Source organism: Zootoca vivipara, chromosome 4 (genome assembly GCF_963506605.1).
Source record: "Zootoca vivipara chromosome 4, rZooViv1.1, whole genome shotgun sequence".
In the NCBI taxonomy this organism is placed as follows: Eukaryota; Metazoa; Chordata; class Lepidosauria; order Squamata; family Lacertidae; genus Zootoca; species Zootoca vivipara.
This window is the reverse complement of record NC_083279.1, coordinates 82,003,315-82,026,331: the sequence shown is the minus strand read 5'-3', so window position 1 is coordinate 82,026,331 and position 23,017 is coordinate 82,003,315. Positions and strand designations below refer to the sequence as shown.

At 42.8% G+C, this 23,017-nt stretch overlaps 1 protein-coding gene across 3 annotated transcripts in view; it reads left to right on the top strand.

Annotated features, from left to right (window-relative positions):
• The first annotated feature begins 7,229 nt into the window (after window positions 1-7,229).
• The window catches only part of CUL5 (cullin 5), a 33,615-nt gene continuing 17,827 nt past the window's right edge, over window positions 7,230-23,017 (top strand). The window contains exons 1-8 of one of the 3 annotated variants that reach the window (XM_035116745.2): window positions 7,230-7,640; window positions 15,039-15,148; window positions 17,447-17,546; window positions 17,932-18,108; window positions 19,047-19,188; window positions 19,984-20,129; window positions 20,212-20,292; window positions 21,650-21,743. In XM_035116745.2, coding sequence (XP_034972636.1) covers window positions 7,617-7,640; window positions 15,039-15,148; window positions 17,447-17,546; window positions 17,932-18,108; window positions 19,047-19,188; window positions 19,984-20,129; window positions 20,212-20,292; window positions 21,650-21,743 — 874 coding nt within the window. In that variant the 5' untranslated portion in view covers window positions 7,230-7,616. Of the gene's footprint in view, window positions 7,641-15,032; window positions 16,001-17,446; window positions 17,547-17,931; window positions 18,109-19,046; window positions 19,189-19,983; window positions 20,130-20,211; window positions 20,293-21,649; window positions 21,744-23,017 lie in introns of those variants that run through there. The other 2 variants (XM_035116746.2, XM_035116747.2) reach the window with 2 other exon arrangements.

Genomic DNA, 23,017 nt, shown 5'->3' with positions numbered 1-23,017 from the left:
ATATCCACAAGATTCTTCCCCTGCTGTAATATATGCAACAATGCTGCCAGCACCAAAGCTGAGTATATAAAGCAGAGGCAGCGAGATTCCAGGAGGTGGGAGAGGCACCCCTCCTAATTTCCTTCCTCCAGGAGACATTTATATATTATATTTATTTGGCACTTTTCTCACTTCTCACAAGTTGCCAGGGACACGTTTATTCTGCATCCAGTGTGCTCCCACCGCTGGCTTTCGAAACCTCAGCCGCAATGCATATCTACCCTGCCATTTCTTGAGCAATGCTGCTGTTTGGTGTGTTTTCTCTCAAACTGGATTTGATCCGAATGGAAAACTTAAACCACATTCACTTTGCTGTTAAGCTGACGTGTGTACATTTGAATCTGCCATTGCACACGCAGAGGTGACGGATGATGATATAGGAGTTTGGAATTGGTGGGGGAAGCCAAACATTTAACGTGCATCAGATAAATACATCCCTGCCTCCTTTCTGATGTCCTTTCTGATGTACGTAAAACAAGCTCTCTTGTGTTTTCAGCCACTAATGTGTGCATAGGCTTAAACAAGTCTATTCCCTATCTTCCTCTGCCCTCTTTCCCCCCTTTTATTTTATTTTCAGCTGACCCGTGACTGTCTCACACTGCTCTCAGCCATAGATTTGACTGGAAGACAGTCTGATCAACCCTTGGTTTCTTTAGACTCTTCCCCACTGCCAGCTGCCATCAACATCTTGTAACATGGATACCTGCCAGGATGTTCTTAGGGTTTTTTTATGTCATTAAAAAAAAAAACCCTGTGCATTTCTGCATACCTAGGGAATCCCCTGACTACACAGAAGCCATTTCACTTGAAAACCACTGCTTTCATTATGACTTGAGGGAATAATATATATAGATATTTATCTATCACAGAAAAAAATATGCTTAGCGGCAAGGTGTTTTATACAATGCTCTTATTACTGTTTTTTATTGCGTACAAGCTTTTAAGACATCACATTTTGACAAGAGGTTAAAATAAAACTATGGACTGTACTGTATGCGTGATGAATCCCAGATTTGATTCACTTGGCCTTATTTCTGGGAAACAGCCTGCTGAAGAGTGTTGCCTTGTTCTGTCATCTCTTGTGTGACTTCGCTGCAAACATCAAGTTTTCCTTCCCACCAGGGCCTCTCCATAGACTGAAATGGTGGGGGAGCCCCATGCATGTATGGGAAGGCTTAAACACAAGGTGAGCCCTGTGCAAATCGTAGCACATATGGGCTCTGCATCAGTGCCATGTACTCTTCTATTGCATTCCTTTGCTCGTGTAATAAATGTATAGCAAGTAAACAGAATACAGTTGCGCCATCACTTTTGATATTCCTGTAGCAATGAAAAAAAATGTTATAAACATCAATATATTTCTGAATCTTTAAAAGTGCATGGAAGAAACACTGTTCACAACAACGTATTTTCTCTCAACCCTCTATGTAACTACTGGTGGCTTAGAAACAAAATAGTTCTCTCTGTTGCCAACTGTGTAAATAAACCACTTCATTTGCCTAATGGGTAAATACATAATTCCAAGTATAAGAAGTTCCTTCCAGCCAGCCTTGCAAATAAGCCCATAAAAGGATCACGACCAACAAGCTAATTAGTCATACTTTCCTCTTGCGTGAACCGGTGGTATCCAACATACGAGAAAGTCATCCAGCCATGATGGAAATCTTGACCAATCCTGTCACTAATTAAATACAGACGATCAACTCCTGAAACAAAACTGGAGACTCTTGATTTAAATTTGTATTCACATTGCTGTGCTTTCATTGTATAATTTCACCTTTGGTCAACCTTATGGGGCCAGCCTGTCTCCTTGGCATCATGCAAGTATATCCCAGAGATTTGATTTCTAGTGCAATACACAACTGATGTGTGCATTATGGAAAAGTCTGCAGGCACACACAAGAAAGCATGGTCACTCCAACCACTGCCATAGGAGCAGTAAAAAGTTGCCACAGGAAGTACGAGGAGTCAGTTTGAAGCCTTGTTCTTAGGAAACACTGATATTTTCCTCCTGCTCTGTCTCAACCACGTGGAAAGAGCACAAAGCACAGCAGGAAATACTGGTCAAGCTAGAGGGACCAGATGCCAGCCTAAAGGACAACTCTGACCATCTGTCTACTGGCAGAAAAAATGTTGTCGTTATACCTTTGTAGTTTCTAAGAGCATTCCTTGTGAGTCACAGTTGGATCAGAGGAACTCAGCAGTTAGTAGTGCCATACTTAGGGGAAAGAGTACACCTTTTGCATTAGTTCAGTCTGTAGCTACATATTCCGTCGGAGCTAGCTTGGGAAATATTTCCACACACACGTCTGAGATGATGCAGTCAAAAGTACCAGTAACTGGCACTGGACTAAATGGACCAATGATCTTGCACGGGCAGTCCCCGAAATGCTTAGAAGAGATGTCTCGTTTTGCCCCGCGTGCTTCCTATCACCTACCTCATCCAGCTTTCCCAGGAATACTCTTGCACACACATATATCCATGTGCAGGAGTACTGATTTATTTCCACATCAAAGCTTTTGGTGTAAATTGCCTTGTGTGGCATTCTTTGCATGGCATCTCCTGTCAATTGTATGCAAGTGGAATTAAGTAGATATAGTCAAGAGATACTTCTGTGTTTCAGGTTGAAACACCAGAAGAACTCACACAATCACCAATCATTTTCAAGGGGGTGGGGAAGAAAGATGCAGTTTAAATTGTTACAGAATGCTATGGCTCAAAAGACTGGGATGCAGTTACAATTCTCAATACGAAGTTCAAAAACTGCACAGGATGTGGGTGATGGGGATGTAAAACATTGTAGAGCAATTTATGCAGCATGGTCTCTCAAACATAATTTACAGTACTAGTTTTTATTTCTGAAGTTGGACTGAAACATTCAGCTGGGAATCATAAGACAGTGCTCACACTTCCTGCATGTCTACTCTGTCAATCCTGCTGTGTTTGTTTATTTATTACATTTATAATTCACCTTTTCCCCAAGCAGCTCAAGGTGTCATATATAATTCCCTTCTCATTTAATCCCCACAACAATTGTGTGAAGTAGATTAGGCTGAGAGTAAGTGACTGGCCCCCAGGGTCATCCAGTGAGTTTCCAGGCTAAGTGGGAATTCGAACACTGGTTTCCCAGGTCCTTGACGAACACTCTAACCACTACTCCACACTGGTTCTCTATCTAACTGGTGTTCACTGGGGCTTACTCCTAGGAAAGTATGCTTGGGATATTATCCTAAAAGTACTGACTGCAGTAGCGTAGGCTGCAATCCTCTACCCACTTGCCTGGGAGTAAGACCAACTGAATGAAGTGGAATTTACTTCTGAGTAGACATGTATACAATTGCCACGGTTAGCTGCAACTTCTGTTCAAAATTAGAGAGTCCACATCAGCAGTCCGATGCCCTACTGAGTGTCAAGAAGTCTATTCATCCAGAGCAGATTCCAACATACAGTTAGCAGAGTAAAAAAAAATTAGCATGTTACAGGATTCCCCCCAAAATAGACCAGAGGCAATTAATATTTCATCCAGCAGAGCTGAAAGCAAATGAGCATAATGACCACAAATCCATACATTTTCAGTATTGGCGTTGTCCATAAGAAATTCAGTTGCAGCAGACTTAACTTAAACTTACAATAACAGTAAGACTAAAACCATAACACTATGTACAGTACAGAACACCACACCAGAAGGAAAGAGAAAGTGAAACCCAGGCTCCTTCTGACTTTATTATTATAGTCAGCATTAACATTGACAGTAAGAGATAAGAGAATCAGTTTAAAATAGCTGCACTCAGCTTCTCTTAAGGAATAATCCAAACATCAGGAACCTTCAGCTTGTTTTTAGGCAGAATAGAAGCTTCCTTGTCAGCTAGGAAACTTCCAGTTTGTACCACACAGAGAAGCTTCCAGGACCCTCTTGAATCAATTAGAATAGGAAAGATCTCTACACTTTAAACCAATACTTCTGTACCAAGAAAGGCAAACTGACAATGAGTTCCAGAGCATGGTCTAAGAAGGACACGTGATGCTAAAGCTAAGCCAGCCTGCGTGTGGCCAGGGTCTGAATGGCAGACCCAGTGTTGATTTCCATGACGAGATATGCAAGATAAATACAGTCATACCTCGGTTTAAGTACGCTTCAGTTTGAGTACTTTCAGTTTAAGTACTCCGTGGACCCATCTGGAACGGATTAATCCACTTTCCATTACTTTCAATGGGAAAGTTCGCTTCAGGTTAAGTACGCTTCAGGTTAAGTACGGACTTCCGGAACTAATTACACTCATACTTCGGGTTAAGTACACTTCAGGTTGAGTACTACTCCGCAGACCCATCTGGAACAGATTAATCCACTTTCCATTACTTTCAATAGGAAAGTTCGCTTCAGGTTAAGTACGCTTCAGGTTAAGTACAGACTTCCGGAACCAATTGTGTACTTAAACCGAGGTACCACTGTACAACATAGTAACACAATGGCTTACTATATATGCCATGTGCCCACTTATGAGAACAGGATGCTGGACTAGGTGGGCCACTGGCCTGATGCAGAAAGTCTCTCCTTCTGCTCTTACGGAGCTTCTGAACCAGGCCCAAGAGCAGCCCCACACAGAGCTCATTGCAGCAATCCAGCCTCAAAGGCTCCAACACATGGAGTACAATGGTCAGGCTACCCCATCCAGGAACAGCCGTAGCTGGAGAATCAGATGATGCTTTCTAAAAGGCACTCCTAGCCAGAGGGCACTAGTGGCAATTACCCCAGCTCAAGTTGGTGATGTAGGTACCACCGTACATTATTTTAATGTCAAAATAGGTTTCTATCCAGTTCCCAGCGTATAAAGACCAGTTACACCCAGTTACACAATGTTGTTGTTGTTGTTGTCATCCATCTGTCTCGGGACACAATGGAGGAGTGTGCCTTTGGAGGTGAAGCCAAAATGTTTGGAGGTTGCAGTGCCCGCTGTAGAGACCAATACCAGAGAGACATGTTTTGATGCAGCTGGGGCAGAGGAAGGCACATATAAACATCTACCTGTCATTAAAATACACAACAAAACCATCATATTAAAGTATACATTGTGGCAGTGAATCCTGGAAGACCGGCTCACTGGCTTGCTGGCCTTTTCCTTTCTGGCCTGGGACTGACTCCAGCTACAAAAGCTGAGGCTGTGGAACAGTATTACTTAGGGGTTTTATTGTTGCTGATACAAAGACCAACTAAATTTGTTATTGGTATGAGCTTTCGTGTGCATGCACACTTCTTCAGATACCATTGTTGCTGCTGTTATGGAGATTAACCTTTCCTATTTTTATTTTCTAGATCTGATGATGATATAGATGGGAAATGTTCTGATTCGGCCATGTGCTTTTTGAGACGTTGTATTTATAGCTTATAACTGACTATACCCTTGGGGTCCCTTCCAAGATTCTATGGTTTTATTTAGCTGAGATTCCTGCAATGCAAGGGGTTGGACTAGATCAGCGTTTCTCAACCACTGTTCTGCGGCACACTACTGTGCCGCGAGACGGTGGCTGCTGTGCCGCAACGTGAGGCAACGAGAAGGGCGATTTGCGGCCGCCAATAGGCAGCGCTGACCCGCCGGAAAGGAAGCCGGCCGGGTCAGTTTGGAGGGCGCGAGGGCGCGAAGGGTGTTCCTCCGTCATCTCCTCGCGCTCGCTCCCTGAGCGAGGCACCGCTTCATGGCCGAGGCCGCCTCCTCGCGCTCTCCCCGCGCACTCAATGGAGAAGGCAGCGGCACAGGGTGGCGGGGACTCTGGAGCAGCAGCAGCCCCGTCCAGCGGCGGCAGTAACAGCAGCAGCCGCAGCAGCAGCCGCCCCACCTCGGCGGGCTCCTCGCCATCCTCCTCCGCCAGCTGGGGAGGGCTCTCGGGCCGCCAAGGAGCAGCGGCGGCGGCGGCTACACCAGCGGGGAGGCCGGAGGGAGGCGGTGGTGGCGGCAGCAGCAGCAGCCCCAGCTCAGCCGCGGCCAGCCCAGGAGGGAGTGGGGGGCTGGCGGCAGGCAGGACGACGGAGGCGGTGCTCGAGGGCTCTCTCAGCAAGTACACCAACCTCATCCTCCCTATTCCTCAGTCCCCCACCCATTCCCAACCCCCAGGATTTGCCCCGTCTTTTAATGGTGGTGTGCCGCGTGATTTTTTTGACGGAACAAGTGTGCCGTGGCCCAAAAAAGGTTGAGAAACACTGGACTAGATGATGCTTGGGTTCCCTTCCAACTCTATGACTACCTTTTTTTTGCTACGTTCGCAGTTTTGTGGGCAAATCTATTATTATTATTATTATTATTATTATTATTATTATTATTAGTGTAATGTTTTATTTTGCTTTTATGTATGTTGGAAGCCAGCCAGAATGGTTGGGGGGCAACACAGTCAGATGGGTGGGGGTATACATATACATATAAATAAGATTATGACTACAATGGTACCTTGGTTTTCAAACACCTTGGTACTCAAACACCTTGGAACCTAAACACTGCAAACCCGGAAGTAAGCGTTCCAGTTTGCGAACTTTTTTTGGAAGCCGAACATGCTTCATTTTGAGTGTTACACTTCTGATTTGAGTGCCACACTTCCGTTTTGAGTGTTACACTGAGGTCTGTCTTTTTTTGCTATTTATTTTGCGTTTTTGTTTTTGCAGTTCTTTTTGTTTTGTCCTTGTGACTGTGTGGAAGCCAGTTCAGCTATTGATTGCGTGACTGCACTACATTGTTTACTGCTTTCATTTTATGGATCAAAATGGTCTCGTTAGATCGTAAAATTCATGTTAAATTGCTGTTTTAGGGGTTGCTTTTAAAAGTCTGGAACGGATTAGTCCATTTTGCATTACTTCCTACGGGAAAGCGCGCCTTGGTTTTGGAACGCTTTGGTTTTGGAACGGACTTTCGGAACGGATTAAGTTTGAGAACCAAGGTACCACTGTATTCCTATGACGATGCTGGTAAGTCGCCTAGGAGCATGGAAAGGCGAATAAAAACGATGCTGCTGCCATAGCAACACACACACGGGCAGGTGGCAGCCTTCGCCACACCATGAGGGAACACCGCCAAGGCCTGCGCTCCGTCCGAAAGCGAGAGGCTAGGCCGGCGCGGCCTCCGCCCTGCAGGGGCCGCTGTGGTCCGGAGCCGCTCTCCCCTCTCGGCGGCGGGCCATCCGGCTCCTCGGCGCCGCATCATGTGGGCTCGCCCAGCCCCTCGCGAGGAGCCGGGCCGCTGCCGCTGCTACCACCGCCTCCTCCTCCTCCTCCTCCAGTGCCCGGAGTCTCCCGCTGTCTGGGCTGGTTCCGCCATGAGGCGCTGAGAGCCGAGACAGAGAAGGGAGGCAGGGGAGCCGCGAGGAGCCCGTCGCCCAGCGGCTGAGGGGGCCGAGCGGCCGGGTAGACGCCGAGCCGAGGCTCCCCACACGGTTCCGTCCCGCGCGGGGCGGCCGAGACCATGTAAAGCGGCCCCAGCCCGAAGAACCAGTCCCGGACGACGGGGGAGCAGCTGCCGCCGACGCCGCCACCGGCTTGTGAAGGCCCCGCAAGGGCGCCTGTTTCTCTCTCTGTGTTGTGTGTTTTGTGGGGAACATGGCGACGTCTAATCTGTTAAAGGTGAGCGAGAGGCAACCCCCGGCCTGGTTGGGCGGCTTGCCTGCCTGAGGGAACCTCCTGCCTTTGGGGGTTGGGTGATATGTGGGGGAGGAGCTGCCTGGCTGATAAGGAGGGGGAGGGATATATATATATGTGTGTGCTCTGTATGTGGTGGTGTTTTTTTAAAAGCACCGAGGAGCACTTCCGACAAGTTTGCTCTGGATCTCGGGAGGATGCAGTTAAACACCCTTGTTGGTTTATTGCAACGCCGCCGTAACAAAGCGGAGATATCATAGGCAAAACATATCGGCTTCTGGGTGCCTGCCTAAAGAGACCCGACTGCCAGGGTTAGGGTTACATGGTAGGAAGGCGGAGAGTCACGAGCCTAAAGGTTGGAAGCCTGCACTGAAAGGTTGGAAGTGAACGAAAATGCAACGGACTCGTGTTTCGGGCTATGTCTCATTTTTCTGAACTAGGGTGGAGCACATCCGACTTAACCTGTGTGCATCTCTCTCTGTGTGCTTCTTATAAAGGTGAGGGGAGCCTTGCATTCCCTTCACAAGGTTTTTCTCGATTTCAGCCCCTGTGTCTTGCAGGGCGAAGGCAGGGGAAGAAACACCCTCCTCCAACCATCAAGGGTTTTCAGTGAGGTGTCTGCAGGACAACTTCCCACTGGATTTTGCTCCCCCAAATCAGATTTGTTGTCAGCCACTTTGTTCCCCTTAATCATACAGTATTCAAAATTTTCTACTGGAGGTGCCTACCTGCCTTTGCACATTTATTATAATTATTTACTCATTTGATTTATACACTGCCCTTCATCAAAAGATCTCGGGGCAGTTCACATCTGCTTTCCAGTTGCTATCTTTTGCCTAGGGTTGCCAGACTCAATAGAGGACAGGACTTCTGTGCCTTTAATTGCCCTGCTCTCTTTTGAGTCTGGAAACCTTAAAGAGAAACCAGCAGACCCTTTCCTTGGAAATTAAACAAAGGGTCTGCTGGTTTCTCTTTAAGGTTTCCAGACTCAAAAGAGAGCAGGGCAATTAAAGGCACAGAAGTCCTGTCCTCTATTGAGTCTGGCAGCCCTACTTTTGCCCTTTCCCTTTGAACTTCATGTATCCTACAAGAAATACCAGCTTCTGAACACTAGTTCGTTCTGATGTAAATGAATCCCATCTTCAACTGGAAGCATGCACTGAGAAGGGTGATAAAATACTACAAACCTTAATGCGCTCTTACACTCCACGTTTGGAATCCTTTCATACCTTTCATTAATTAAACTGGAAGCAGAGGATGGGGAAGCTGTAGAAGGCAGGTATAACTCAGGCTAGGAACAGAAGGGCTCGAGCTAGGAAACAGATTAGATAACAAATCAGGAGCATAGGCAGTGAGTGGGTGAGTGTGTTTGGGGACATAAAAGAAAAACAAGTGCTCGGTATTGTAATTGAGTTGAGGATTGGAGAGGCTGAGAAAAAGAAAATCTCAAAAGGAGTAAAGCTGTGAAAGGAAAATAGTGCAGGAAGGGTGGTGGTGGGAGTGAGTATGTGGGAGGAGAGTATGTGCTTAAAACACATAGATGCAGCAGCTTGTGTGTATGCAAGATTGTGTGTGTTTGTGAATAGCAGAGGGTAGCCAATGTGGGACCCTTAGAAATTGTGAACTCTCAGCAGCCACTGCAAGCATAGTCAGTGGCCTGGAGTGATGGGAGTTCTAGTCCAACAACATCTGGAGGATACAACCTTACCCCTTCCTGGTATATAGCAAAGTGGCAATAATTAAGGGTAGAGCTGGATAAATCTCCAATACAGATTTTCCCCCTCCCCCAATCTTATGTGTGGCTGACCCATTAAATTTGATTTTTGTCCCCCAAATCTTAGACTGAAATAAAGAAATTTAGAATGTTTTCCATTCCTGATAGGTATTGTAACAAATTGTCATTTAATCACTAGGCTTGGGTGTTATGTATTAAGCAGGTTGACACTAGCTTTTTTTGAAAATTGATGTCTGGTGAAGGTGAAATTTCAGTTTTCACTGTTTTCTGTATTAATCAAAATTATGAAAGAGGATTAAGTTTTGCCCTTGTCTGAATTTGTAGGTATGTATAACCAAGAGAAGGGATGTAAAATAGTGCCCATGTAGAAGTACAGTGCTTTCTTCTTGAAACAATACTCTATAAAACATCTCCAACATTAAAATTAAGTACTGTACATGCAAACCTAAGATCAAGCAGGTTGAAATATTTATGCTTTTGATCTTACTTTTGATAGGACTGGGATTATGAAGTGAAATATGAGGCTGCTTTTAGAAAGAGGCACTTACCTCAGAAGTCTTCCAAGAAATATATATAGTGATACCAAATTGAAATGTTGAGGTCTTGATGGCTGTAATCCATCTGTCAAACTCCCTTTTCTAGAGCATGTTGCAAACCAGTGGCCTATGGGCCTCATCTTCCCCTGGAGGTATCTTTATTTCACCACCTAATGACTCTTCTCTAACCCCATGAGGGGATATTTTAGGAAACACACATTAGTTTATCTGTATTACCAGTGATGATGAAGACACCCCATCTGAGTGTATGTGCTTGGGGATGTCAACTTAGTAATAGAGCCAGACCATGTATGGTAGGCTTTAATGGCACTGGCTTTTTAAAGTCTGAAGAACAAAATTGCCCCAGAGAGTACAGAAGTTTGCCATCCGTGCACAATAGCATTATTGGCAAATAAAGCCCAACCTCTGAACTGCTTCCCAGTTACCTGTAAATGTTATAACGTGGCTTTGGAATAGGCTGAGCTATTAAACTAGGTAAATGCAGTTTCTCCCTACACGTCACCATCCAGTTGGAGTTCTCCCGTTCTTTCTACTAGCACACAGGCACTTCTCACTCTCTTTCTAGAGCCATTTTTTGTTCCTGTCTTTCTATTGAACGCAAGCAGGTTCTTGGCTTAGTCTGCAGGAGCCAGGTCAGATCAGTTCGTTCTTTTGCTCTGACCAGGCCAGGAGAAAGGAGAAGTTAAATAAATAAATAACCATTGGCTGTTTTTCTAATTTAGTCCCCTTTTCTTCACCTTATTATGGAGAACATGTAGCCAGCCTCACAGGTGCAGATCAGCCCTTCCTTCCTACTCAGAAGCTATAAGTATACAAAAGGGACAAATATGCCCAGTCATGAACTTCCCTTTTGGCTTTCTGTACTTTTGCCTCCCTCATTCCCTGCCTTACCACTGGTCTTTGCCTCCCTCTCCATCTGGTGGTGAAATCCATCTCCTTACCTTGTTTAGGCCTGAGGCAGGTATTTGATATTGGCTACCAAGTGCTGGATCTGTGGGGTTTGTTAAGATGCCCAGGCCTAAGTGAATGCAGTATGGACAACATTCATATGGCTAACGGAGGAGTATGTCTCATTGACAACAGTGCAGTGACAAATATATTGTAGCTTCTTTCTTTCTCCTAGGGTCCTCACTCTGGTGCAGTCTGTAGCAGCCATCATCACTTGTCCCAGCCTCTCTATAACCACTGGTTTCCTATGTTGCCCAGTCATTGCTTCTTGACTCCATCTCCCAGCCCAAATCAGTCTTGCAAATTAGGCAGTTGTCACTTTCCTACCTACCGCCACTGCCAGCTAAACTCCCTAACTTTTGACTAGGAGAAGAAAGGGCGCAAGAGCAGATTTCAAAACTGAGATGACTTGGATTGCTTGATAGCTTCATCTCTGCCTCTTTTCTTACCTGTTCTGCAGTTGTGTTAGAATTGCAGCAATAAAACAGATGCTAATGTGTTATAACAGTAGGACCAGAATTCCATTGATTTGCAATGAAGCCATATTAAAGCAGTCTTTGGACTTATTTTTCATGTTTCAGGCATATATAATGTTGGCTCCTAGAACAAATACAGTGATTAAAAAAAGCCATGATTTCAATAACATCAGTAAATTCTTAGTATTTAGTATACAAGGCTCCCATGAATAACCACAGCATATGATGCTGTCATGGGTATATAAAATGGGTAGATAAAATGTTTTATTAGTATCAGAATAGCTTCTGGCATCTACGCAACATCTGAGTAACGGCTCCTCTTAAATTCTCTGCCAATATACATAGTGAATTCGTTCATCCCAGCAATATGTTTGTGTATGAAAATGTTAACTACTAGCTGATAGTACCCAGTGTTGCTCAGGAATTCTATGGAACCAATAATTACTAAGTTTTATAAATGGATAATTTGTTTTGCACACACCCTCATTGGGCTGAACTGAGAGTCCAGATCAGCCCCAACCTGAGCGACACCCATACTGGACTTGAGCCCCAATAATTTTGGCTACAGGACTAATGCTTATTTAGGGTTTTTAAAATTCCTATACAGTCAGGGCAAGGAGACATTGTACCTCCCCCCCACCCCACAGACACTGCAGAGAGCAAGAGAATTAAAGCCTAGTGGGTGGGTGCTGCTTCACCAGTGTGTTCCTTGCAGGGAACCCACTGGTGAAGCAAGCCTCTGCAGCCAGCAGACTTGTACCCTTGATGCAGTGGCTTGTGCACTGCTGCTGTATGTACTTGACTGCTGTGCCAGGCATGCTTGCCCTCCCCTCACCGACAGCATCCCCCCCCCCAAGATGTCCCAGTTCATTGCATTGCAGGGTCCTGGCATTCCCACTTCCACTGACAATAGCACCTCCTCCCACTCCCACTATCTTCAAATGTGTCCAAACTGGTGCAGGTTGGAATGGTTCTGTCTACCATCTTGATTCAAAATGGCCTGCAGCCGTTTCCAAACATAAACGAAAACTGTCTCTTCCATGTTGGGATCCATCAAATTTGGTGATGATATCTCAAGCGGCATCTGAATGCATTGAGACAAACCACGTTCTAAAATTATTATTATTAATAATAAAAACTAATAATAATAATGTAGAATAATATATATATAGAGAGAGAGAGTGTGTGTGTGTAGATGTGCCTTTTGTGCTAGGGTCTCTCTTCCTAGAAAAGGCTGCAAATTAACTTGCCTGGCGTGGGGTGGAGGGCTGCTGTTTTCAGCTACCTATGAGGAAGACTAGAGTGGATGGGGACAAAATGATGTTTGCAGAAGGTATTCAGAGCCTGAGGTTCCGCAGCATGTCACAATAGGCTACCTGCAAAAAGCTAAAATTTTGCCTTCTGCCCTGGCTAGAATTCTTTCCTGTTGTCCCTTTGTATTACTGCTGTGTGGAATGAGGCTGTGGCAACTTCTTATATAGGCATAATTGCACCAGTACAGTTAAGGTGGATAGGTAATGAAACTTTATACCATTGTAAATGCAGAACATTATCTGTGTTATTAAAATCCAGGTAATTTATTCAAATTATCTGTAATTTAGCATGGGCTTTCTCCATGTTGATATATTAAATACAACAAACTAGCTTGCTCCATAAGCTAGCTAAATTTGAGGAAAACTGTTGCGGAACAGCCAAGGTGCAGCAGTTCCATTTTCCTTCATTTGTGGCCATTTTTTGCTCTCCTGTAAGGTGTCATAGAATCATATAATGGTTGAGTTGGAAGGGACCATGTCAACCCCTTGCAATGCTGGAATCTTTTACCCAACATGGGCTCGAACCCATGACCCTGAGATGAAGCTTCTGCTTTTTCTCACTCATTTAAATGCACCTAGAATAGTAAAGGAAGTTATATTACAAATGTCTGGCATTTCAATTTTGTGAAAATTCATTATCCTCATAAAGATAACTATCTTAAAGTCTCTGTGTAAGTAACCAGTTAAAGGCAAGTCATGAAGCACATGCTTAGTAAAAAGATCAAAGGAAAGTTGGGGCAAATAGAGTCTAAGTTGTAAGTGAGCACATTATGTTTGAATGCAGAATGTGTTTGCTTCTTGCATGGTGCAGAAATTGGATGAATGCCATACAATTTCCTGTTCCTCTCCCCACTAAATATGGAGAATTTGTGAATGTCTTAACCCTTCTCTTAAACTGGATGCCATTCTCTGGAGAACAGGCATCCCCGAACTCGGCCCTCCAGATGTTTTGGGACTACAACTCCCATCATCCCTAGCTAACAGGACCAGTGGTCAGGGATGATGGGAATTGTAGTCCCAAAACATCTGGAGGACTGAGTATGGGGGTGCCTGCTGGAGAACAACAGTAGGAGAGAGCAATTGCCCTTGTGGGCTTCCCATGAGCATCTGATGATGGCCACTGTGGGAAACAAGCCTTCACTCTGATCCAGCAGAGATCTTTGTATTTCCAAGGCTCGTGATATTTCGTTGCATTTAATTTTTCAGTGCATTTAATTTTTCAGTGCCTAGTATGGCAACATATCACAACAATCATTATTAGTCAACTTGAATGCCTAGTCCTTTCGCTTTGATTGAATGAATGTCTGGGTTAGTGCAGTGTGTCATTTGGATCTGCATACAGTGTTTTCTCACATGGATTTCTGTCCCTCTCAGTTTGCATGCACTGTCTCCACTGCAATAGGCTCTGCCGCATCACAGGGTAGATGTGGTCTTTCCACTGTAGCTCTATCACTCTGGCTTGAAGGAGAATAATTTTTGTGTGTTTCTTTATCAGCTTTGATGTTGACTTATGAAGCAAGAACATGAGAATTTGTGAAAAGGGTTCAGTGCAGGCATATTTGCATGTATTTTTCCTCTTACCGTACCTTTTTGCAACAAAACAGCAATATTGACACACTGAATATGCTAGACTGAGAGCAATAGAGCACTGTGTTCAGTTGTGTTTAAATGGATCCAAACCCTCTTTTGTTGGCTATCAATTGGATTACAGAGTGCACATACCTCACCTGGGTGTATCTGAAGAATTTTGTACTTCAGAATCTGCTTCCAAGTTTAAAGTGTGCTGCATTAGGTAATCCATATCCCTATTGCTATAAGGTTGCAGTGGCGTTTGAAAACCTCCAGCACAATACAGATAAATAAAACAATGAAAATGCATTTTGTCAGTTTTTCCATTGTCTCCCCTTTTTGTGGCTAATGAGTTTAAAAGATTCTTTCTTGTCTAAGTTCTGGACTATTACTTAAATGTACATGCTGGAGTATCATAGACAACTTAGGGGGATAGGAGATGAAGCTCTCATTGGGACATTTTTAAAAGGTGGCTAGTTCAATATGTTTGAAGTCTGAACCTGGGAAAAGCAATGTGTGCTGTGATTTCTACAAAGTTTATTCCCCTGAGTATTGCAGATAACACGGTGTGATCATGAAACTTCACAGGGTAAGATGCAATGAGTTATTTAAAGAAGTAGTTGTCCAGTTGATCTATTTGACTACAGGTGGACTCAAGTGTACATGTAATTGGAGGCCCCATTGAGCAAAATGGACTGGATTCAGAATAAACATACATAGGATTGGGCTGCAAGATTAATGCTTATTTGACCTATATTTAAAGTATGTTGTCTTATTTCTTGAAGAATAAAGGTTCACTTCAGTTTGAAGACAAATGGGATTTCATGCGGCCGATTGTTCTGAAGCTTTTGCGCCAGGAATCTGTCACGAAACAGCAGTGGTTTGATCTATTTTCGTAAGTAGTGTGTATCATTTGTAATTCTTGGGTAATAGAACAATGGTAATGGTTTGTAATATCTTGTTGAAACAGTTGTTTAAGGGAAGACCCTGTAATAGACTTCTTACTTAGGATAATCATTTGTTTTCAAGATAGCTAGCAACTGACTTTCAAAATTAGAATGGTAATGAAGTGATTTATTTGGGATTATCGTTTACTTAAACTGTTATGTATTGATGTACTGTGCTCATAGGTTCCACATTCAAGTAATTTTTCTCTGATAAAATGGTTGGACAGTTATTTTTTTATAGCACAATCGTCTGTCAACAGAAGTCTAAATTCTAATCAATGGTTTACTCAGAGCTGAAAATATGCTGAAAAGAGCAATTGCCGAAGCTAATAGCAGCTTTTAGCAGTGCTGCATTTACAAAATATGCACACACACAAATGGATTTCAGGAGGTATTTGTGGAACACACATACCCTTTTGTTAAGAACATTTGTTCCATTTTTTGTTGCCAGGGTTTTTCCTGCTAAAGACTAGCAGTAGAAGGGGCTTGCTTCCTGGGCTGTAATGGTCACTTGAACTAGCGAGCCCCTGGCTATCAGGGCTCACTCCAGTAACCTATGAATTCCTCCTCAAGTTGCTCTTGCCAAAAAAGGGAGTTGCTGTTAAGCCTTTTCCTGACATTTTCTCCCCCTCCCCACCCCTCTGACCGATGTTCCTTGAGCTGAGAGATGAAGATTGGGAGGTTGGAGGATGGAGACACATGCATGGGCAATCATATGTTCCCATGCCTTGTATGCAAGTGAGCTTACTTGAGTGTGTAACACACCATACTTGCTGACCAGAGGGCCTCGCTGCTCTTAGGTAAGCTTGTGGGCTTGCCCTAATTTGATTTCTCTCTCTTGATGTGTGCTTAGAATGAGCGGATGAAGGTGACCCTTTCCTAAGGGGAATTAAAATAGTGTGGCAAACTTTAGAGGGAAGGGGCAAGCAATCGGGGGTAAGAAATCTTGAGAATTTTATCACCAGTTCTTGCAAAGGTGAAACACATACCTGTAATATGAGGCATCTTTGCAGTACAGATTGCCATAAAGTGACTCCATAGAGGATTTGGCAGTCACATGGGTGGCAGATTAAGTTGAAGTAGATGTAGTCCTCCTCTGAGTGCACACATTGAAATTAATGGAAATGACTAACATGTTCATTAATTTCAGTAGGTCTACTTTGAGTAAGCCTTAGTTGGATGCAACTCATAGTTTTGCTAAGCTCCAGATCTGATAGTTTCAAATAAGGACATAAAGAGCTTCTATATATATATGGAGTCATACGAATGGTTTATATAGCATCTATATAAATGGTTGATAGCTGGATTTGTCAGTGGGATAATCTTAAAGGCAGGTGAGTGGCCAAACCCTCTCCCTCTCCCCAAAGGGACATTAGCAAATCCAGTTTCTTTCTGATAGTTTTTTGTAATTATTTTTTATTAAGGATTTTCTTGGGTTACAAAGGTAGTGCAATGTCTCATATATATTTTTCTCCCATGTATCATTTTTACACATCAATTTTACTTGTTGAGACCTTTCTGATACTTGAAGTCGGGGAAGAGACACACTGGAATGCCTAAGCAAGAGCAGAGACAAATATTGTCCATTTTTAAAGGCATTTTGCAGGGAAACCAGATTGATAATCTGGTTCTGTGAGTGAGAGGAGGGCTTTTCCTCTTTATTTGCTTGCCTATGCCTTCATCTCATTACCTCATATTGCTGGAAGTCCAGAAGGGAGAAGGTGATGAGCATCTGGGGTGTGTGAGATTGTCAGAACATCTCAGGAGAACAACTTTTGCTAACAAAACCGCTGGTTGCTAACCTAATTCTGACCGGTAGCAGATCTTCAGGGTCTTAGTCAGGGCTGTCTTAGACTTATTACCAAAACACCTTCAACTGGGGAAGCCAGGCACTGAACTTGGGACGTTTACAAAAGTATGTGATCTAGCACTAAGCTGCAGTACTTTCAATAAAGTGCCAGATTCTTTTTTCTCCTGTGAATTACTTGACTTCAGACACTAATACTGCATGTACAGATTTGTATATGCTGATATGTCTATTTAAAAGGGCCTAATTGACAAAGTAATGTGTGGTCCCACTTTTCCCAGCTGTGGGTAGGCACTATATTGTTGACATTTAACTGGGGTTGCTTGAGGACTGTATATAGGTTTTCTGGGCACATTATTATCAAGTGGCCACTTAAAATGAAATTTCAGCTATACGGTTTAGTATTATCTTGACCTGACTGAATGTATATATTTTCTAGGGATGTGCATGGCGTTTGCTTGTGGGATGATAAAGGCCCAGCAAAAATACACCAGGCTTTGAAAGAAGATATCCTTGATTTTATTAAACAAGCACAAGCAGTAAGTTTTCAACTTGTCAACAAGTAGATCCTTTTCTCCTGATAATCTCAAAAGTGTATTTTCTCAAAGGCAGCTCAACTTTGCATACAGAACTGAGAATAACCACAAACATGACGGGTCACCTAATCCAAATCTCCCTGGATAGGGCAGTGTGTACTGTGCATCCTGTACCATTTTTACAAGTTTGCATTTGTAACATCAGAGTTCTCTGTGTTATGTATGGTGTATTATTATTATTTTTAAAAAGAATCAATAGCTGCATTGGTGGTAGGCATTAGAAATACTTGTGTGTGTTTTTATACTGTAAACTGCCTTGTGATCTTCGGATGGAGGGTGGTACTTAATAAATAAAAATGATAATATTTTAAGCCATCTCTTCTTTCAGAGAGTGCTGAGCCACCAAGATGATACTGCATTACTGAAAGCCTATATTGTAGAGTGGCGTAAATTCTTCACGCAGTGTGATATCTTACCCAAGCCATTTTGTCAGTTAGAGATTACTCTCATGGGCAAACAAGGCAGCAATAAGAAGTCCAATGTAGAAGACAGTATTGTACGAAAGGTAAGTGCTTTGCTGTAAATATGCACCATCACAAAGAGAGTTTGTTGTAGCACGAATACATGGCATAGCATAGTGAAATCTTGCATCGTCCATACTTATACTGAAGCATCACTTTAAAGTGGGGGTTAGAACTGATGACTTACTGAACTGCTTCTCTTTCCACTGCCAGACACAACTCAGTAATGCAATGTTATTCATCCAATTCATTGAGAGCCAGTGTGGTGTAGTGGTTAAGGGTAGACCCGTAATCTGGGGAACCGGACCAGGTTCGCGTTTCCGCTCCTCCACATGCAGCTGCTGGGTGACCTTAGGCTAGTCACACTTCTTTGAAGTCTCTCAGCCCCACTCACCTCATAGAGTGTTTGTTGTGGGGGAGGAAGGGAAAGGAGATTGTAAGCTGCTTTGAGACTCCTTAGGGTAGTGATAAAGCGGGATATCAAATCCAAACTCCTCTTCTTCAATGTAGTGGTAGCTTTGCATATTCCTGCTGCCTTTTTCTTAAGCAAATTCATAGGTTGAAGTAGGTAGGTGATGAATATGTCCTTCCTTTGAAAGTGTGAAAAAGAGTGTGGCCAAAAAAAGCAGTTGCTTTATGTTTTCCTGAGTTTTAAAGATAAGACGGAGTGAGTGCGTAATTAGCTGGAGTTATTTAAAACACACTTTCTACTCAATTAACAATGCTCACTATAAAGTGACCATATACCTCATTGGAGACCTTTTTTGTTTTTGTTAGTCCTCGGTAAAGAGAGTGTCAGTTGTAACAGAACATTTGTTTTTTTGAATAGCTGTCATGTGGACATGCTGTACTATTTGAGAAATAAGTTTAAATCTGAAACGGAACTTTTGCCAGGCCCTTCAAGGGCCACTTTTTAATGGGTTGCCTTTTGAGAATTTTACATACCTTTTAATGTTATTTCTTCTTCTTTCTGTCTTTGCAGCTCATGTTAGATACTTGGAACGAGTCCATATTTTCAAATATAAAGACTCGCCTTCAAGACAGTGCAATGAAGCTGGTCCATGCTGAAAGGCTAGGGGAAGCATTTGACTCTCAACTTGTCATTGGTGTTAGAGAATCGTATGGTATGTGTTGTTTTATGGGACATGTCTTCAGAACCCCTTTAATATACAAACCATCATAGTTTGCCTCCAGCTACAATTTGCATTGACAAAAGGATTGATGACAAGTCTACAGAAAAGACCAGTAATCTCTGTAATCCAGCAGCAGGAGCAGTTTCTAAAGGTGGTTGAACTATAAGGTGTTTTTTTCTTGATGCTTGAAACTTGTCCCTTGTCTTAATTAGTAAATAAGGAATTTCTTCAGACATTCGAATCAGTGATGATCTTAAGATTCATGTTACTGCTGCTTTTGCCACTCTCCTAGAATGCCCATTTTTCAGGTCTTATGCTGGAAAGATCTTTCAGTAATGACTCAGGTGACTGAGCTGACAGGTTGAGAGAGTTAAGAGTTGCATATCTTTGCCTAAGTTGGTATATGGGGCTTACGGCAGCATAGTCCAACAGCACCAGGAATTGGCTGACTGAGCTAGAGATCCTCTGGGTCGTTATTCGCTCATCCTGAGACAAGTATTGGGTTTGGATTGCTCCCTTACCTGCTAACTTACAATCTAAAATTTCCCTAAAAAGCACACTTTTATTCCTCTTATTAGACTTCTAAGTTGTCATAGTTTTATGTCCAGATGATCGGGAATTGTTTAAAAAAAATGAAAAGCTAGACTAGACTATGTTTTTCTGCCTAAAAATGGAAAGCTAGACTATGATTTTCTCCCCAGTCATTGTCATTAATGGGAGAAGTAAGGGTGTTTCATCATATAGAAGCCCAGGAAGAATGCTTTAACTTTATATTCCTCATTTCAGTTAATCTGTGTTCTAATCCTGAAGACAAACTCCAGATTTATCGGGATAATTTTGAAAAAGCATACCTTGACTCAACAGAGAGATTTTATAGAACTCAAGCCCCTTCGTATTTGCAACAAAATGGTGTTCAGAATTACATGAAATATGTAAGTTCAAAGGTGTTTATATGAAGTTGTTGGTCCTGTTAATGTTAATATTCTAAGTAATTGTTGTTCTGCTTCTGTACAGGCAGATGCTAAATTAAAGGAAGAAGAAAAAAGAGCACTACGGTATTTAGAAACCAGGCGGGAATGTAACTCTGTAGAAGCGGTATGTGTTAGTTTTAGCTATATATAGCAGGTATAATTATATACCATTGTATACCCATTTACGTGGGTGCAAACATCACTGAGCTCTGTGGGACGTGTATAGGATTGCCCTGTAGAATGCTTCTGCTTTTTTATCCCTATGTTTTAGGACCCTTGTTCCCTCGATCGTAATCTTTATTAACTGTTTTTAATACAGTAATTCAAAATTGCTGTAACCCACCCTGGAACTTCATGGTGAAAAGTGGATGAAAATGATGATGGTGATGATGACTAAATAATACTCACATTAGTCAAAAGCGTATAAACGTAATTTTATCTGCTATAGGGGGTGTCCTAAATTTGTTTCATACTGGGGAGTTCTGTATTTTGCACAACTGCAGACTAGCTGATTTCAGATGATCCTCCAAACCAGAAGTTTCCAAACTGTGTGTTGCGACATGTTACTGTGTCGGCAGCAGTTTGTAGGTGTGTCACATGAATACTCCCCATGCTCCTCCTGGGGCTGGAAAGGGGTTAGTTTAATCACCAGTTTGCTAGTAAAACTGAATTGTTGTGTCGCAAAATGATGCATGTCTAAAAAGTGTATCACCAACATGAAAAGTTTGGAAAGCTCTCCTTCAAACCATAGTTTGAGCAAGCCCTCCAAACCAGAATTGCAAAGCACAAAATGATCCTGGTGTGCTGTCCTAGTTTGAAGGGTTCATTTGTTGAAAAGAATCTCCCCCTAACACTTCACCCAAAATGTCTTCTATATAACTAAAAAAAAGACAACCCCCTCCCATTCCTCAGTCTCACAATCAGAGAAGTCTCCACACCAAAGAAAAATTGATTGGGAGGGAGGAAAAAATAAGCAAACTCAGGTGTAAGTTCTTAGCATAGCTGCCAAGTTCTCCCTTTTTTTAAGGGAAATTACATTATGCTGAATAGGCTTCCTCGCGAGAAAAGGGAAAACTTGGCAGCTATAGTTCTTAGTTACCAGTTCTTTGAACTCTTTGGAAAGAGTTCAATGAGTTCCTAAGTTGTTGGTGTCTCAGCTGCACAGATGAAGTGGCCCCACATTTGTTCTGTCTTCTGCTATGTAGCCTAATGTAATGGCTGCTATCAGGTGACAATTCATGGAGGGAGGAGCTTGACTGTATTCCTTCTGTTTCCTCCACAGTAATTGTCTAATGTAATGGCTGCTGCAAATTGTGGCTTGATTAAAAGAGGAAGTGATAGATTGAGGCATGCATGAGGGAGGGAGGGAGTGGCGTGTGGAATGTTCCTCATCCTCCAAAACGTGATTGCGAGATCATCTCAATTCAGCTGATGCGTTTCTACATCCTAAGTACACTAATGGTTGCATTGCTACCTTTCAGCTTATGGAGTGCTGTGTGAATGCTCTGGTGACATCTTTTAAGGAGACAATTTTAGCTGAATGCCAAGGCATGATCAAACGAAATGAAACGGAAAGTAAGTGAAGTGTAGCATAAATCTGTGTCATTAGATTGGTATGGACAGAGTAAAATATATATCTGATTTATATTACTGCTTTTTTAAAGAGTAGCACACAAGAAATACAATTTGATGTAGAACCAGTTCAGAGTTGCTTGCTGCCCTGCATGGCTATGCTTTTTATATACTTTGTAGATATATTTTATCACATGTTTCTTTGTTGCACTTTTATCCTACCCTTTCTCCAAGGAGCTCAGGGTCTGTGTACAAAGTTATTCTCCCCATCTTAATCCTCAAAACAACCCTGTTAAGTATGTGAGTCTGAGGAATAGTGGCTGGTCTAAGGTCAACTTCACGGCTGACTGGGAGCTGAAATCTGTTCTACCTGCATAGTCTAATAGTTGAACCACTATATCACACATTGGGATGTTTATATTCATTCATTGCAGTTTCAGTGCATTTCATGTAACTTAATGAGGGTTAATCCAGTGGTAGCTGAAAGCACACTTGGCCCCTCCATATTGCATTACGACTGCTGCTGCATGCTTTTAGCTGTATTTCAACAGCCTTGTCCGTCTTTTGGGTCTACTTAGTTTTTATCATTTAGGTGAACAGGCATATCTTGTAAGCCCTAGGAATGCTATTAATTTATGTGCCTTTTTGGCAAAGGTTTATGTTGATGACAAGTGATGTCATTCTAAGTTGCTTTTTAAAAAATAAATACATTTTTAAAATTAAATTTCTTTTTTCTCATTACAAATATACTTATACAGTTTACATAACGTCTCCCCCTTCCTCCCTTTGGACTTCCCTCAACTTCCATTTCTGATTTATTATCCTCATTATTATATTCTGCTATTTTCATTATTATATTCTGCTATTTTCTATTTTCTGGGTCCACCTGGGAACCAGGTGGCGCTGTGGGTTAAACCACAGAGTCTGGGGCTTGCTGATCAGAAGGTTGGCGGGTCGAATCCCTGCAATGGGGTGAGCTCCCGTTGCTTGGTCCCAGCTCCTGCCCACCGAGCAGTTTGAAAGCACATCAAAGTGCAAGTAGATAAATAGGGACCGCTCCTGCGGGAAGGTAAACGGTGTTTCCGTGCACTGCTCTGGTTCGCCAGAAGCAGCTTTGTCACGCTGGCCACATGACCCGGAAGCTGTCTGCGGACAAACACCGGCTCCCTTGGCCTATAGAGCGAGATGAGCGCTGCAACCCCAGAGTCGGACACGACTGGACCTGATGGTCAGGGGCACCTTTACCTTTACCTTATTTTCTACAAATATCATATTTT